At 39.3% G+C, this 18,086-nt stretch overlaps 1 protein-coding gene across 1 annotated transcript in view; it reads right to left on the bottom strand.

Annotated features, from left to right (window-relative positions):
- WT1 (WT1 transcription factor) overlaps positions 1 to 18,086 on the bottom strand; it is a gene marked incomplete at both ends in the record, with an annotated part of 46,697 nt that overhangs the window by 15,794 nt on the left and 12,817 nt on the right. The window contains 2 exon segments of the mRNA XM_079709292.1: positions 13,167 to 13,217; positions 14,267 to 14,344. Of these exon segments, the coding sequence (XP_079565418.1) occupies positions 13,167 to 13,217; positions 14,267 to 14,344 (129 nt within the window).

Below are 18,086 nucleotides of genomic sequence, written 5' to 3'. Positions count from 1 at the left end.
GGTTGAGACAGAGTCTGCCTGCCGATGCAGGGGACACGGATTCGTGCCCCGGTCCGGGAAGATCCCACATGCCGCGGAGCGGCTGGGCCCATGAGCCATGGCCACTGAGCCTGCGCGTCCAGAGCCTGTGCTCCGCAACGGGAGAGGCCACAACAGTGAGAGGCCCGTGTACCGCAAAAAAAAAAAAAAAAAAAAAAAAGAAATCAGGACTTTTTTGTGAAATCATCTGAGTTTTAAATTCTGGCAAATTATTGAAATTTTAAAGAATCACTGTCAGGTCAAACAAAACGTATCTCTGGCCTAAGGGCCACCAATTTGCAACCTCTGCTTTAAAGGTTGAGCAGTGAAGTTTAAGCCGCAAACTGAAAATTCCACCTGGATTCTGCTGCTTCCTCCTACATGGCAACAAAGTGGAGGTGGGGATGTGCCTGATTCTTTGAGAACTGAGTATTAGAATCTTCCAAACCCTTGAAAGCTTGAAAGGATGCTGTACTTGAACAGCAGGAATGGCCAGTGTTGCTAGAGCAAAATCCATAAGTTACCATCTACAGGGGTCAGCGGTTTACCTCTAAATGTCACTGGTCCATTTGAAAGTAGGCTTAAGCACTGAGGTTACAGATAGAAAAATGCAGTTGCTGTGCAGTAAGTTGAAGTGTATCTATTTTCTACAGTTACTGTAACAAATTACCACAAATTTGGTGGCTTAATAGGACACAAATTTATGCTCTTACAACTCTGGAGACCAGAAGTCTAAAATCAGCCTCACTGCACTAAAGTCCAGGTGTTGGCGGGGCTGTTTTCTTCTGAGGGCTGAGGGGAGAATCTCTTTCATTGCCTTTTTCAGTTTCTAGAACTCACCTGCACTCCTTGGCCCCTTCTTCACATCACTACATCACTCTGACCTCTTGCTCCCTGTATCACATTTCCTACTTGTCTTCTATAGTCAAATCTCCCTCTGCCTTCCTTTTATAAAGACACTTATTATACTTAGGACCCACTCAGATATTTAGTATATCTCCCCATCTCAAGATCCTTAACTTAGTCACATTTGCAAAGTCCCTTTTTGCCATATAAGGCAACATTCACAGGTTCCAAGGATTAGGACTTGGATATCCTTGGGGGTCATTATTCAGCCTACCATACCAAAGGAACTGGATTTATTTGGTTTCTTCCAGATACATTTGCCAGAGCTAAATTAACCTGGATCCTTTATCTCCAGATTAATCTGAAAAACTAGTCTGAAAGAACATGGGTTCTGCATCTGAAGGCGTGTGTTCCAGGCCCACTTCCATCATTTATTTGCTCTGTGGTCATGGGTGAGTCATCTAAACCCTCTGTGACTGACATTCATCCTCTACAAAATGAAGCAATAACCTATTTTATACATTTGTTTGAAAACCAAAGACCTAAGCTATATGGGGAGCAAAAGTTAAATATCACTCAGTAACTTTAACCTAGCAAAATGTTCAGGTCTATGGTTATATGCTTTAGGTGACTAACAACCACAGAAATTATTTCTTGTAGGCTTCTTATAAGCCTGGTGATTGAGATCTATAAAACATATATTTTTATCCTTAGCACAACACTAGAAGTCATTAAGGGTATCACTCTAGGCAAATGACTTAGCCTCCCTGGCCTCAGCTTCATGTAAAATGAGAAAAACAGTACCCCCGCCATTAGACTGTTATAAGGTCAAATGAGATTAGGGAAGTAAAGCACAATGCTTGTTACATGGTATGCCCTCAATAAATGTTACTTAATAGTATTATCCCCATTTTACAGCAAAGAATACTGAGGTTTAAGGAGAGATTGAGTTATTTGCCTAAAGTCAGATAGATGGCTAGTGGCAGAAATGGGGTTTGCGTCCAGGTCAGTGTAGCTCTTCTTCCTTTGAAACCAGCTAGACAATTCTGATAGTGCAAGCCCATCCTGGGTTCACTTCTATCAGCATGACACTTGAATAATTCCCAGCTCTTTTCTCCAGGGGTGTGAATGAAATTAGCTACATTTGAAGGTTTGAAAAATGCAGTAGGAGTGGGTAGGATAGGAGGATGGGGGCTGTAAGGAGGAGCAAGTTCAAAATATGCACTCTTAGCAAACTTCAGCTTCTGCTCAGAGGCACAATATTTATTTGGTATAAGAAAGCGCAAGGTAAACTGCAGGAAATGGCCTGCTTATGTGCGATAGAGCAGTTGAAACTGAGGACAATTTTTACAAGAAAATCTCTTTCTACCTAACTGGGAAAATAAACTAAGCAGAAGCAGTTATCAGCAGAGCATACATCTCGCCACTTCATTTCTGGCGGTGGCATGGACTGTACATTTTCCTAAACAGCTTTAAAATGCATTAAAATGTATCTTGAGAAAGTGTGCTCTTCCTAGACAGCTTTAAAATACATAAACATGTGACCTTAGAAAGTCTGTAAAAAGAGAAAAATGTCCCTCATATAACTCAAATTATGAGCCCTATTCATGCTAAAAACTTGTACATTGAGGTTCGGCCCAGAAAAAACTTAATGTTTAAAGAGTAGCGTCTTTAGAAATGATTAATTTTGATATTTCACAGGCACGAGAAGATTAATAAAAAGGAATTGAGGTTTTACACATGAGGAAAACCAGAGCTGCCCTGAAATCCCTTATCAACAGAAGAGGTTTTTAAAAAAAAAAAAAAAAAAAAAAAGCCTTTTGAGGGCAAGTAGCATTTGATAAGAATATTCAAAAAGGGGAAACCACCACCTGTGATTTCTCTCTCCCACCTCTAACCCTTGGCCAGGTGGGCATCCCCCCATCTTCACCTCTGTCTTCTCACCTCTGCAGAATTAATCAGATTTAAACGGAAGCACATGGGAAAACTTCATACTCTTGTGTATCCAGAAAATGGAATTTACCCATCAACCTTCTTCTCTCTCCACCTTTGCTACTCAGGCTTATATATGAGATGCTTAGGTGCCTGATTCCTTTTGGTGTTGAAAATACACTTTGCAAAAAAGAAAAAAAGAAAATACACTTTGCTGCCAGCCTTGAGAACCATCATCATCCCTGTCTACTGTGCCAGTTTTGAGGGAAAAGAGCAATGGAACCATGTTTAAAAAGTGTGCTTCCTTAAAGTTTAAACACAAGAGATGAGACTGAACACACCACCACTCCTCAATTATTCTTGCCAAAAAAAAGGAACCCAAATCTAATCAAGCCTCCAGATCTAACTACTTACTTATAGGAAATACAGAGCATGGACATCCAAAGTTAAAAGACTATAAGAGGAAGTGATCTGCCAAATCCTGACTGTGAGATATTCTACTGACCAATTGACCTGCCATCTTCAACAAATCATAACATGAGAAAAAAAGAGGAAGTGGGGGCGGGGAGGGCAGTTACAGCATAAAAGAGACTTAAGAGAGGACAATCAACAAAATAAAAACCAACAAAACAATAAGCCTCTGCACAAATGCTCACCGTGCACAAGGATGAGCCAGAGACAGCTGGACTTGAACCGTCCAGTTCTAGAGGCCTTACAGTCAAGAGGTCCCTGCGGAAGCCTCAGTGGTCACATCAGAATGCTTGGGTTTAAAGCTTTACTTTAAAGCAAATGTAATTTCCCTACAGCCAGAGTAATTTCAAAACTCACTTTCATATCCATTTATAAAATCTGACTTGGGAAAATGAATAGATATAGAATTATCTTTTTGTACATATTCAGAGCTGGTGTCGACCTAGCACAACTACCTCTAGTTCAATACAAAATGCTATGTTATTCTCTTGCCTGAGTCTTATGGTCTACAGGCAATATTTAAATAAAATTCTGCACAAATATTATCAGCAATGCCATCGAGCCATCCTCTTTTCTTTGTGTGGTTTAATCTTTTATAGTGGAAGCATAACAAATCAATGTATATAAATATATGTGATATATAATGTATACATATATGTATGCATAATATAACACATAAATACATATAAAGTATATATCAATACAAAAAACAAAGGATTACTCTGCTACTGAGATCATAAAGGGAAAGGCTGAAAGATGCAATTTCTTTTACTAATCCAGCATAGAAAGTAGAATCTAAAAATGAAACGACCAAGTTAAATTTAACTGAGTTTAAAAAAAACACAAGTAATATCTGTAATCTGGTAACTTATGAGTAAAAAATTTCCTCAGTAGTCTACAGAAAACAATCAGCCATATTTTTACTTGAAATATTTACTTTCCTCCTGCCCTCATGTGTTTCATTTCAGTTCAGACCTCAAGAAAAAGACACATTTTTTACTTTTAATTTATATATATTTTATGTCACTTTTCATTAAAAATTATACTATGGTAATAATTCTAACTATTGTACTTTTTAATGAACACTTTTCCCATGAGCATTAGGAAGAAGGCTCCTCCCGCCCACTCCATCCTTCATTTATTTTCTATCCAGGTCTTGTACATCCCTGCAGCATCCAGCTCCACATAATATCTGGAGGGGAAGAGGACTCACCCCACTTTCACTAACTCTGACTTTTTAAATTCTCTATTGAGTATCTTTTTTTTCTTTTTGCTCACTGTCCTCTGGTAACACAGCCTCTTCTCCTTTCAGGGAACCACCTCTCTCTAATCCCACCCTCAGGCTCCAGGGGTGAGTACATGCCTATGGCCTGGCCAATCAGACCACTGCATTCTCTAGCTACCCAATCCAGGCCAATCAGAGGCTTCCCTGGGTCTTTTGGTGGAGAAGAACTAATAGGGAGGCAGTCTTCTTGTGAAGCTGTAGGTGCCAAAAAATAGCTATTTTCGCCACAGTGAAGAGAGCCTGTTTAAGAGGACAGCCAGCACAGAGGAGAGCAAAGACAAGGGACAATGAAATAGTGTTCTAAAGACACTGTCTCAGCCCCTGAATCCACACATGGGGTTTTAACACACAATACAATAAGCCGCTAAATTTAAATTCCCTCTTTGACCTATGCCAGTTACAACTAGGGTTCTGCCGCTTGCTGTAGAAAAAGTCCTGATAATACATAATCTAACAGTTATCTAGAAGTAATTGGATTTATTTTTCAGCAAATATATCAAAACACGATACCTATAAGTGAGTACTGCAAAAGGTCCCTTCAAAGTATTACCTTTTGGGTACTCCACTCAATGTTATGTGGCAGCCTGAATGGGAGAATGGATACATGCATATGTATGGCTGAGTCCCTTTGCTGTGCACCTAAAACTATCACAACATTGTTAATTGGCTATACTCCAATAAAAATTAAAAGTTAAAAAAGTAAATAAATAAAAATAAAAATAGCCCTCCATCCACATTTCATGATAGACACAAAACTCAGTGAAATGACATCAAGAAAAAGGTAAAAAATAAAAATTAATGTATTCATTTAAAAAAATATATTACCTTTTGGAAGATGCTCACTTGTTCCAACCATGCTAGCTATTATTGCTAAAACTTGTTTGTATTCCTCTTTTGAAAGTTTCTTTATAGTCACAGCTCATATGTTTTCACTTCCATGCAGCCTAGTCATTAGCCACTGTTTAATAGGGAATACAGGCTGAGTGGTTAATAGCCTGATAACAACACTTGTATAAATCAGCCATTATGAACCATCAAGCTTTCCTCACCACTTGAAATGGTACACAAACCTCTTCCAACTGACTTTTTTCTCTTATTTCACACTCAGAGCCGAGCTAGAAGCTATTTTAAATCTAGTTTCCCATAACAGTTTGGGGAGAATACAGCTCCCCTCCAAAAATAAAACTCCACACTATTTACTGGCTCCTACTGCTGGGAAGAATATTTTTAGGCATGACTTTCCTTCCTACTTCAACACACACAAACATAGGAATGCACGTCCTCATAGATCACCTCATCAGACCATATGAAATATCTGGATCTCCCCTTACATGTGTCTGGTATTGAAGTGCTAGTTCATCAGAATCCCAGTTTCATCTAACTCACTGGGTTCTATAATATCAATGCTTTGGCCCTATGGCCAGAGACTGCTGCTAGATTCACCCCAAGAACAGCTGTCCCAAATTCACGATAGACAAATTCTACACAGGGAAAATGAGCAGGATCTTTTCAGCCTGGGTTCTCAAAGGCTCCCACCCAGCTTGCTCACACACTCTTAAATCTGAAAAATTTTACTCAACCATTCTCGATTACTTAAAAAAAAAAAAAAAAAAAAGTCCTCCCTAAAACCCCAGAATCAAGCACAGCGCTCCTAAGACTAAGCCCTTTTCTGCTTCTCCAGTTGAAATGGAGGTTTGTACATGTGAAGGGCACGTGCATAATCATCTCTACCAAAGGTACAACCTTTCGGCTGACATTAGTAACACAACAAAGTATTTCAAGGTGAAGAAACAAAAGATATACCTTGTAATACATTCACAAGAATCACACACATTCTCAAAGAGATTTATGAAGCCAGAGGCATTACTGTTAAAATTCCTGAAAAGGAGAAATTCAAAATAGGGACATCTGACATACAAGACTTGAAAAAGAGTTGAGAAATGCCATTCAAGTTCTTGAAGAAAGGACTAGCAATTTTTCAAAGGTCAAAATTCTCCAAAATTAATTTTTAAACCTGATGCAATTCATTCAAAATTCCAATTAAGAGTTTTAAAAAATAAACTTGTTACTTTAGAATGGGTCTTTATTTCTAAAGATAATATAGACAGTTGCCATGTACTCTGCACTGTTTCCTCTATTCTTAACATCTCACATTAGTATGGTGTATTTGTCACAATTAATGAACCAATACTGATAAAGACTTTCTTTGAAATTAACAAAATGAATCTAAAGTTCATCTTGAAGAATAAACAAGAGATAATAGCCAGAAATAGGTTGAAAAAAGAAATACAATGCTAGGGAACTTTCCTATCAGGTATTTAAACAGACTATAAAATTATAGCAAAGAAAACAGTCTGATGCTTGACAAAAAGAGCCGGACTGATCAAAAGAAGAGAATAACGAGTCTAGAAATGGATCCAAGGAATTTGATAGGATTCAAGAATTGATAAAGGTAATATACGAAGTTAATGAGAAAAGGATGGATTATTCAAAGCAGTTTGGGGATACTGGCTAGTCATCTAGAAACAAATCAAGGTGGAATCCAATTGCAAAATAAATTCAGAATAAATTAAATGTTTAAGTGTTAAGAAGTCAATCAAAAAATACACCAAAATACAATAACTAAACTTTTAAAAAATGAGGGGACTCCCCTGGTGGTGCAGTGGTTAAGAATCCGCCTGCCAATGCAGGGGACATGGGTTCCATCCCTGGTCCGGGAAGATCCCACATGCCGCAGAGCAACGAAGCCCATGCGCCACAACTACTAAGCCTGCCCTCTAGAGCCCCTGAGCCACAACTACTGAGCCTGTGTGCCACAACTACTGAAACCCGCGTGTGTAGAGCCTGTGCTCCGCAACAAGAGAAGCCACCGCAACGAGAAGACCGCGCACTACAACGAAGAGCAGCCCTCGCTCGCTGCAACTAGAGAAAGCACACACACACTAATGAAGACCCAATGCAGCCAAAAATAAAATTTAAAAAAATGGGATTGAAGAAATCTTTTCTATATAAAAGCCAAAAACTTGTAACTATGAAACATAAACTGATAATTTTTACTATGAAAATAAAAATTTCTGACAGAAAATAAACCATTAATAGTTAAAATACAAACCAGATAAAACATTTGCAGTACATATGACAAGGAAAGGGTTAATATCCTTAGAAACAAAGATCTCTTGCAAACCAATTTACTAATAGATGAACTATCCCAGCTCCTAGCTAACCAACCCCAGTTGCCCACCGAGCCTCTTCTCTCTCAAGGACCCTGTTCCAGCAATTCTACCCCCTCCCATCATTAATTTTTTCCCCTCTTCTTGAACATTCTCAATAGCAAACATGCAAGTACTTCCATCTAAATATAAATAAATCAAAGCAATAAAAAACCATCTTCTCCTGACCCTCTTTCCCCATTGAGCTAGAACCCCATTTCTTTGCTCCCTTTTGCTGCAAAACTCCATGGAAGTGTGTTGACTTAATACAATGGCTCCAGCTTATCTCCTCCTATGATCTCTTAAACCCATCTCTAATAGGCTTTTGCCCTTTCCCTCTAATCTTTTCAGAGGCAACTACAGTTAATAGTTCAGTAAATGTTTCCAGAATTTCTTCTCTGCAGATACAAATATACCCCAATATGTTTAAAAACTAGTTATCTCTGTGTGGTGAGATAACAGATGACTTCTCTTTTTTTCCTTTATAATGTTTTGGTACTGTCTGAATTTTTTCAATATATAGTAAGCCTGTGTTACTTTTGTAATCAAGGGAAAAAAAGTTGTTTTCATTTTGATAAAGTCACTATCTTAGCCTTAAGAACACTACATCTGTGGCTTTGCTTTTAAAATGAAGAGTTAGAAATAAAACTAGAATAAATGAAATTGTTCACTTTTAAGAGGGGAAAAAAACCCTACTAAAAATAAGCAGTAACCCCTCATTCCAGAGATGCATTTATTTGGATGACTTTTTATGAGGGCAGCTTCTCTATTGACGTCTTTCTAGCTAGAGGTTATGATTTTTTTCCTTGGATAGATGACAGGGAGAAGGATAAATGGTGAGGAGAGGGTCTCAGAAGGGCCTATGATGGGATCACAGACATGAGAGGTCCAAAAGACACCTTGAGGTCATGAAAAAGATCCTCCACTCATCTGATATACCTTCTCGCCCTCCAACACACACACACACACACACACACACACACACACACACACCTTTATCAACAGACTGGAGCCCTCATTAACCCCTCCCTGCACCGAGTCCACCATTGCTCCTCATTCCCAGCTTGACCCCCTTCATCACCACCTTCCTTTGCTATCTTTCCTGCTTGGCTTCTTTCTTCTCCTGACCTGAACAAACCTGTTATCCATCCTCCCGTTTATGAGATAAAACTAGTTCCTTGCTTCAAAACAGAACAGTTAGAAACATAGTGTGGAGATGATAAGCCTATAAAGCCCAAAATACTTTTTAAAGTGAAGTATTTTTAACAGGTGGAGAATATTTTCAAAAACACTCTCATGAAGATCGAAACACAGAACTCTGCAATGGCCTGTAGAAATGCATTTGCTGAATTAGATCTAAGCCGAAGCCAATCATTTGTTATAAAAAAGAAAAGGACACAAATGTATACCTATGCATGGAAAAAGGTCTGAAAGTGTATGCAACATAATATTAATAGTAGTTTCATCTGGGCTACTGGGGGGAGTGTTAATTTCCTTTCCTATAAAGTTGTATTTTCTAACTGTTCTATAATTTATACGTATTACTTACATAATTTAAAAAATTAAATACATGAATTGAATATAAGCCCAAAGAAAAGAACGGGCAAGACAAAAAGCTAGGGAGGGGAAAGTAGCAGCAGGGAAGTGAAGTGAAGGCAAAGAAACCACTGAATTAGTCCACGTTGAGAGGTACAGGGGAGACAGCTCTAAATCAGAGTCCCCATCTTTATCCTGCAAACCCAGGAGGGTCCCCTGCTTTGTTCTGCTAAGTATGGCTAACAGACTCTAGCCAAGTCCAACACAGTTGAAATAAATAAATGTAACCATATAAAAGAAGAAAGTAACAGCTTTATCCTGGGAGTGGAGGCGTACCCTCAGGAATGCTGATATTCCCAGAGCTGCTTCTCTCCACCTTTGTGTTTGCATCACAAGCTCCAGGAGCCCCTGAAAAGCAAGCTATCCATTTTCAAGAAGTAAATATCTTGGACGAATACCTTCTGTTCACTAGCTGGAGAGGAAAGGTGCTGGGCTGTGTACTGGAACTCCAGCTATCTCTTCTGGCACAGGTTCTCAGGGATGAGACCATGTCTAGTGGGGATTTTCTCCAGATTCGACAGCCTTGGCCCTACCAAAACACGCAGCTTTGTTTTCACCATACATCACTCAACCCGAGTCTTTCGTTTTTCCTTTCAAGCATCCACAGGTCAAATACTGTGTGTTCCCAGTGGTCTGAACTTCTTGGACCAGCAAAGGGACATTCATTTCGCTCAGCACTCCTTTCACATTTCTATTGTGTTCGATTTCCCACTCCCCCTACCCAAGTCCCCAGAGAATAACTTCTTCCTTGTTTTAATAACCTGGACCGCAGTCAAGGTTGATGTGTTTCTCCATTTTGCAGGATATTTTCTTCAGAAGAGACAAAACAGAGGCTGACAGAGTAGCCGAGCTTGGGAGCAGCATTAGGAAATCAGCAGGCATTAGGAACACACAGAAAAATGATTCTAAAGAAATACAAAGCAGAAGGCAATGCGAGGCACCATACACAGAATTATTCATAAAGGTGGACTAGTGCTTAGAAAGATTCCCCTGCAATTTTTTCTCCCAATGACCCACTTAGAAAATATAATTTCATTTGTTTGTAAGGAAAAGGGTCAGAGTTAAGAAAGTGGCTTCTTAAAGTACCTTCTCTTTGACTTAAATTGAAACACAATATTCTCCCATTTGAGGTCATAAAAGTAGCTCTGATCCCTATGGGCACGCAGAGATTAGAAAATGAGTAAAGGGAGGAGGAGAGAGAAGTAAATCAGTGCCAAGATTCCCTCCTCGCCACCCCATTTCATGTTTTCATCTCGTCTTGCCCATGTCCCCCCTACGATCCTATCCCCAACCAGTATAATAACACTGCTCCCCAACATGTAACGAAAGATGTCTCTGTGGACTTGCTTAAGCAAGGAAACAAGCTCACTCTTTTTTTAAAAAGTAAAATTCTCAAGGAAAGACGACGTGAACTAATATTTAGTGGGCATTAGTGGGAGGCACATGATCTTTTAATAAAAACGTTATAATGCCTCTTTTTTGTGAGTGATTTAGAAACTATGTCCTTTTTCTCCAAAACATGACTCAAACCTCCAGTATTCATGTTACAGATCTACCTCGTCACCATGATTTTTCTTACTACTGATTTCAGATAGTGTCCAGACACTAGTAACAGATAAATGCAAAAACACAGTTATTTCTCTTTGTCTTTCTTCACGGAATATCTTTTCGCAAATGTATTTTCCGTATTAACAGCATTTTCATACCATGGCAAAGGAAAGCAAATTTGGTACAGAGAATAAAGATACCTACCCAGATTATGTACCCCCTGGGGAAAAAACACTTTCTACTGGGATATCAGCTTCATTTGAATCCAGTTCTCAGCTGCTCATGGGCTTGCAGGAAAGAGCTAAGGAGTTGCTACTTTTAGGGCTAAGAGAGGCAAACTGTGGGTCATGATATATTAGTGAGCTGTAAAATCAATCTACACATCTCAACCAGCATTTTTTAAAATGATATGGAATAAAGTAGAAAACATCAGTATGCACAGCATGTAGTAAGTATTGTTTTGTGAAAACTTCTATGTGTGTGGGTACATCTGATCTCAGTGTAAAAGGTATTTCTAACTGTGGTCGCAGTCTAAAAAGTTAAGAAACTCTAATCTAGGGCCCAGATACTGGAGTCAGACAGAAGTGGGTTCCAACGTGGCTCTGACCCTTACTTGCTAAGTGAACTTGGTTAGGTGGCTTAACCTCTCAAGCCTCCTCATGTGCAAGATGGGTGTGAACATAATACCCTAGGATTGTCATGAGATCAAAAGAGGAGAGGTATATAAAGCCCTTCACACCCTGCCCGATAACGTTCACATCCATCTTCAGGTATATGTTCAGCTCACACTCAGAAGCAAACATTTAGTTGACTTACAAAAGGGATAAAAGCACAGTGTGAGAGAAGATATTAGGAAATTAGACAACTGTAATGTTCTGCTCTCCAAAGAGTTACTCTTCTATAAGACTATCTACTGGAGGAGTCCTTGATGCTTTTTATACAACTCTCTGAATAAAGTATTCAAGAAATACATTTTAATTGCAGGAATCCTTTTCCAAAATGTAAGCACCAGATCAATGAAAACACTCCTAGTTTTTGTTTCTTACACAGGATTGAACAAAACAAATTATTTGCATTTTTGTGCTTCGTCTTTATAATATAGCTTCTGACTCCCTAGCAAGTGATTAATATCATGTGTCTAAAGATCTTAAAAGGTACCAAAATTCTCTCACCTATGGAAAGACCCAGATTCAAAAACATGTCAAGATTCCTTACATGTAATTTCTGTAATTAAGCAAATAAACTAACCCTGTACTCCAGCATGAAGAAATTTTAAAAACTGAAAACATACTGCTCACTTCACAATCATGTTCTATCTATTCTTGGCATGTAGTTTGGGGACAGTTACTGAATTCTGGTTACAGTAGAGAGAAGAAAAGCAAGGGATCCAGAAAGAAAGGCTGGGAGCATGAAACATAGGACAAGTTTTGAGTAGGTGTAAAGATACAGTGCTAAAACTGTCAGCAGCCCCTTGGATGGAAGTGGGGGGAGAAAAACATCCAAGTCCATAGCAGGCTTTTTTACTTTTGGGTCTAGAGAGACGAAGTGGAGATTTGGTTAAAATAGAAAAATTGGGGGCTGGGGGTGGAAAGAAGGATCTAATAGTGAGTCTTAGAAGACGAAAAACAACTTCACTAATCACTGAAGGACGATCCAACAAACAGGACTGAACCAACAAAAGAAAGATGACAAGAGGAAGGCTGGTTTTGGTGTTTAAGCAGAGGAAATAAAATCAAAAGAAACAGTTACAGAAATGTCGCAGGGTGCAGGCTGTAAGGCTGGGGAGAGCACAGATGTTTAGGAATTTTAAAAAGTCTTTGCAGAAAGTCTGGTCATAGACTTGGGGTAAAAATTAAGTTCTCCCTGAGAGATTTAAAGATAAATAGAGAAAAGGCAAGTTAAGTATGGCTGAAAAATTTGACCGATCTAACAGGAATATGTGTAATGCCACAAATTTAATATTTTTTGCAACGTTCACCAGAAAATGAGCAGGGTTGCTACAGCATCATTTTTTTAATTGTTTTTCAGGAGTATGTTGATGAGAAATGTCACCACCTCCATTTTTACCCACAGTATATCTACAATAAATAAGAGGAGACAGAGAGAGATAGAGGGAAGAAAAAATGAATAGATTCTTCCCATCCCTGTGCACCAACTGCTACCCTGATTACCCAGCATCAGTCCTAACTCCTGCATCACCCCAGGTGCCAGTCAACAAGGCCTATGTCATTTGCTTTGCCATCATCGCATGGTCCACTCACTTGCTCTGCCCTTCTGTCCATTTCACTGAGCTGGAGCTCCCAGCAGCAACTCTAGAAGAGAAGAAGAGGTGGGGAATGGGGACTGGAGCATGCATGGCTCTAGCAAGCCCCCCAGATCCCACAGTCCAATGAGAAGCCACTAAATACACAGAGATGTAGAGCCAGCTGTCTAGTCAAGAGTGCTGAACTGAGGACTCGATCCCACTGGGGCTGATAGGGTGGGGGTGTGGAAGGCATCACAGGGAGGCTGGAAAGAGCCTTTGCTTTGGAATCAGATCTGGACTTGGAATCCCAGCTCTACCACACAGTATGATGTGAACTTGGGAAGTTACTTAATTCTCTGAGCTTGACTGACTTATTTGGAAAACAGGATAACAGTACCTAGGCATCATAATGCCATCAGGAAGATTAGATGAGGTGACCTAGACGAGTACCTGATACACCACAGGTGCTTCACGACTGTCACATCCTACTGCCCACCAACTCAGATTCGAAACTAAAAGTGAGTTCTTTTACTGTTTAAAGCAAGTCCCACCTGCTTTGTCTTTTCAGTTCCAGGTGCAAAGCATTGCCCCTACCTATGTTTGATTGCTATGTTCTCCCTATTCTGGTTGTGTATCAAGTGTGATAAAAGCCTGTTCAGGCAACCAGGTGTGAACACATCTGACTTTGGATGGTCCAAATCATCTTCACTCAAATAGAAGTTTGGATCCTGGACTTTGTAAACTCAAAGCATTTCTTGATCAGATAATGTAATGATTAACCTCTGTGATATCACTAGCAAAACACAAACATTAAACAAGTTTGAATGGACAAAAGTTTGAAGAACTCTAAAACATTCAATAAGAAAAGGCCATATTAAATTTTCCCAGTATTCTCAACCCCCTTGTTCTAGACAAGAACATCCTCTTTATATTCCTAAAAATTTAACACTGAACACCACTGACCAACTGGGAGAGGAAGGAAAGCATCTTAATTCTACAGACAGCCATGCCTATTCCTCTAAAACTGTACTCTCTTCATATGGTATAAGAACCTTTAAAATGGTTCAAACAAGTGTAAGTTACTGTTTAAGGGAAATGGAGTAGAGAAGACCTTACCCCTTTAATGTGGCTCCTAGGTTCATCTGATTCCAGGTCATGCATTCAAGTTGGGAGGTCATCTGGTATAAATTGTCACTGTTAGAAAAACATTCAGAGTTAGAAATGCATAATACAAAAGACACATATATATGCAACTGTTTCTCCAAAAAGCAATAGACTTTTAACTTTTCTTTACAATGAAAGCCTCCACATTTTCCAGAATGACAGAATACAGGAGTCTGAAATGATTTTCATTTCATCCCACTGATCTCTGCATGTCATTCACTTCACACACAGCAGAAAGGATGTGAGAATAATTTGGAAGCCTTTTAAAAACCTTAGTAGAGCAAACACTGAAGTTTCTAAAGAGGTATTAAACCTCTGAAGGGAAGAGGCTAAAGGGAGTGAAACTTTGAGAGGCAACACAGGCTGGATAGCTCAACATTAAAGTTAAAAGCCTGGAGCTGAAAGTAAAAAGACAGCAGATTAATTATTCGTGAAAAGGCCATTAAGTTGTTTTAATCAAAAGGATAAGTATCATGTGGATTATGAGGGCCTGAAAAGTCAAAGAGTGATGGGTGATGGATGGTCTAATACTCAAGGATGTGACAAGCGAAAGAAAGAGGATGATAAACTCTAGATACAACTGAAGGAATCATTCTCTATAAATTTTATAGTCACGGAGTGTTTTTTTTAAAGCCCCCAACTCAGTTCTATATTATATGAGGGAAAACAATGGTTGATCATTTACATTAAGACCCCAAAGGAAAAATATCCCACCATATAAACCAACCAAAAGTTTTTCTCTCCCTTATTTTTTTGCACATACAACTCTTAAAAACATCATTATTACATATGTTTTAAAACACATCTCTAAATGCATTATAGAAGAGCTATCACATCTATTTCCTGAAATAACACTGTTCTCAAAGTATCCTGCATGCATGACTCACGAACATCTTTATTATATGCTTTTATGTTTAATTTATTAATTTTATATTTATCTCCTTCCTAAAAAACTAGCACATAACTCAATTACCAGAAATCTCCTAACTAACCAAGCTCAACTAGGAATAAATGTAGTTCCGAACTGAAATGGTTAATTATGAAATTTGAGACCCAAGAGATTAATGGTTTGTCTGGGAACGCTTGGTCTAAACACATTACAGAAGAACATTTCCACTCCACCTTCATGGCAGAAGGCAAAGAAGGTAAGAAGCTTTCAGTATGTAATGTATGATACCAGATTGCAAATTCTGGACAATATCCACCTTGTCACGGCATTCCTTTGGACTGCTTCATCCATCGGGCAGAGGTAACACCAAAGTTTAATTAAGAGGAGGTTTTGTAAGGCCAGCCAAACCGGGGACTTGTGGAGGGGTGAGGGAAATTACAGTATTTATCCCTTGGAATAAATGAACACCATGCTCTCAGCATAGCTTGATAAATCATGGTGGAGTCCATCTGCCTCTCATATAATCACTGAAAATTATTTGGAACTCCTTAGTGGTGGGTACACAGGATAAGGAGGAAATCAGATTCCAGGAGGGAATTTTACGTATGAAATGTGAAGTGACTTCAAACTCGAAGTACGTGTAGTTTCATTAGTCAGTGCATATCTGGACCCCATCATTCATCCCCGTGTCTGACTGGCTATTATGCTACTACAATATCCTACATATCAATGAAAAAAAAATGATTAGTTTCTCCTGCAGCTTCCCTGTTCACAGCAGCGGCCGGTGCTGGTCTGTGCCACTACGTTTCGCAATTCCATGAATTCTTGCTGTAAGGCCAGTGTAATTAATTCCTGAAGGACCCCAATTTTTATTAGAAGTGCCAGCCTGCTGCATTTAACATGGGAGAGTTTCTTGAACTTTCTTTGGGCTGACAGTTCATTAATAAGCGGCCTCCTCCACAATCTCTACTGGTTTTTGTTCTCCTGCGCCTTTTCATCAGGCAATCCATTTATTAATCTTGCCATTAATCTCAGCCAACAGGCATTGTATTCCCCAGGCAGCTCTCTATTTTTGTCACTGATTTTTAAAAAATTGTTCACCAACTAAAATCACTCAGCCCCAGTTGACAATTTTCCTAGGTCCTATTGGGATGTGGGATCTTTCTGAAATTATTTCCTCCTTGCATAAGACTAAGAACACTGTAATTTTCAAGAGGTCTGAGAAGCAAGATGAGTGACAGAAGTTTACACACATGGGTCAATGAGTCCCAAATACCTAACTTTATGATTTAGGAATTTTCTCACAGACTTAAAGAATAGTCCACAGATTCCCAAAGAGAAAATAATTTTAAGGACATTTTCTTGGCCCCCAGAAAGCAAACCTTCTAAAATACAGAATCTATGTCTTATATATGTATCTTCCTAGTGGATGCTTGATAAATACTCTCTACCACACTGCCCAATATGGTAGCCACTAGTCAGACATGGCCATTGAGCACCTGAAATATGGAGAGTACCACACGTTGAAATAAGATTTGGGCTTTTGAGGTTAAATAGAATATTTTAAAAATTAATTTCCTGTTTCTTATTTTTTTTAATGTGGGTATTAGAAAATTTCAAATTACATAGATGACTTGCATTACGTTTCTATTGGACAGTGCTACTCGGTAAATTTTAAGACCTTGAGCATATCAGTTCGGCTCTCTGCACCTCAGTTTTCTCGTCTGTTAAATGGGAATATTAATCTCAATCAGTCTAAATTTACCAGGATGTTGTGAAGCTCTAATACTGGCTCTTTCAAGACTATACAGATAATATATTTTAACTTTTTCAAATCCATCAAATTTTGTATAGTACATTCACACATCACCAATACTCCTCACAACAACTCTGTGAGGCAGGTGTAATTATGATCCCCATTTAACAGAGGAGGACAGGGGGCTTAGGGAAGTGCCTAGTGCTGACTTGCCTGATGCCCCCACCTCTACCCTGCCAGGCCCCTTTAAAGGCTTCCTGGCATTATTTGACCTCTGAGCCTTGTCCTCTCACTACCATTTAAATGATAGTAAAAATAATATAGTAATACAAACAGGAGTCTGGAGGTGAAAGAGAACATACTCAAGGGAGCATCATGACCTTCTCTGTCTCGAAGATGTGGTGCCCAACCACATCCTCTTCACCTGATTAAGAATAGTGTGCCAAGATCCCAGTAGGACCCTCACTTCGATTTCAGTGGTCCTGATAGCTCAGCTTGCAAATCCTCATAAGGGGAGAGAAGGTGGAAAGGGCCAATGGGGAAGGACTTTCAGAAAATCCCCAAGCAAAAACCAAAAAAGAAAACCAAACAAACAACAACAACCACCAAATAGGTTTCCTGAGGCTGGCCATAGGATCAGAGCACAGTCTTAACCACATCCTGCCTTCTGTTGGCTGCAGCTCCTCAGCGGCTCAGTCAGTCGGCTTGGCTGGCACCATCTTTCAGCTGGATGACAGTGACAGTAATGACAATAGCTGCTGCTGGGAGAGGATCAAATGCGAATTTGAACTAAAAATACTGGTCCCAAGCATGCTCAAAATCTGATCTCTTTGGGCAGTTGGTCAACACCCAGCTCTCATCATGAAAACCCACGAAAAGAGGCAGCACCAGTAGAGGAAAATATGACCCCTGGCAAATAAAGCATCTAATTACTAAATGATCACTGGAGGTGTCGACCACCTCATTCCCAGAGGAGATCAGGTAAGCAGGTGGTTTGGTTCACAGTGACCACAGTGGTCATGTAGGCACTTCAGCTCCCCATCTAACTCTGTCTGTTTGGAAATGAACTCTGAAATTGCTGGCTGCCAAAATATATTGCGAAAGTCATGGTGTCTTTTATATTTTTA

Source organism: Hyperoodon ampullatus (genome assembly GCF_949752795.1).
Source record: "Hyperoodon ampullatus genome assembly, chromosome: 7".
Lineage (NCBI taxonomy): Eukaryota > Metazoa > Chordata > Mammalia > Artiodactyla > Ziphiidae > Hyperoodon > Hyperoodon ampullatus.
This window is presented reverse-complemented; position numbering and strand designations above follow the sequence as displayed.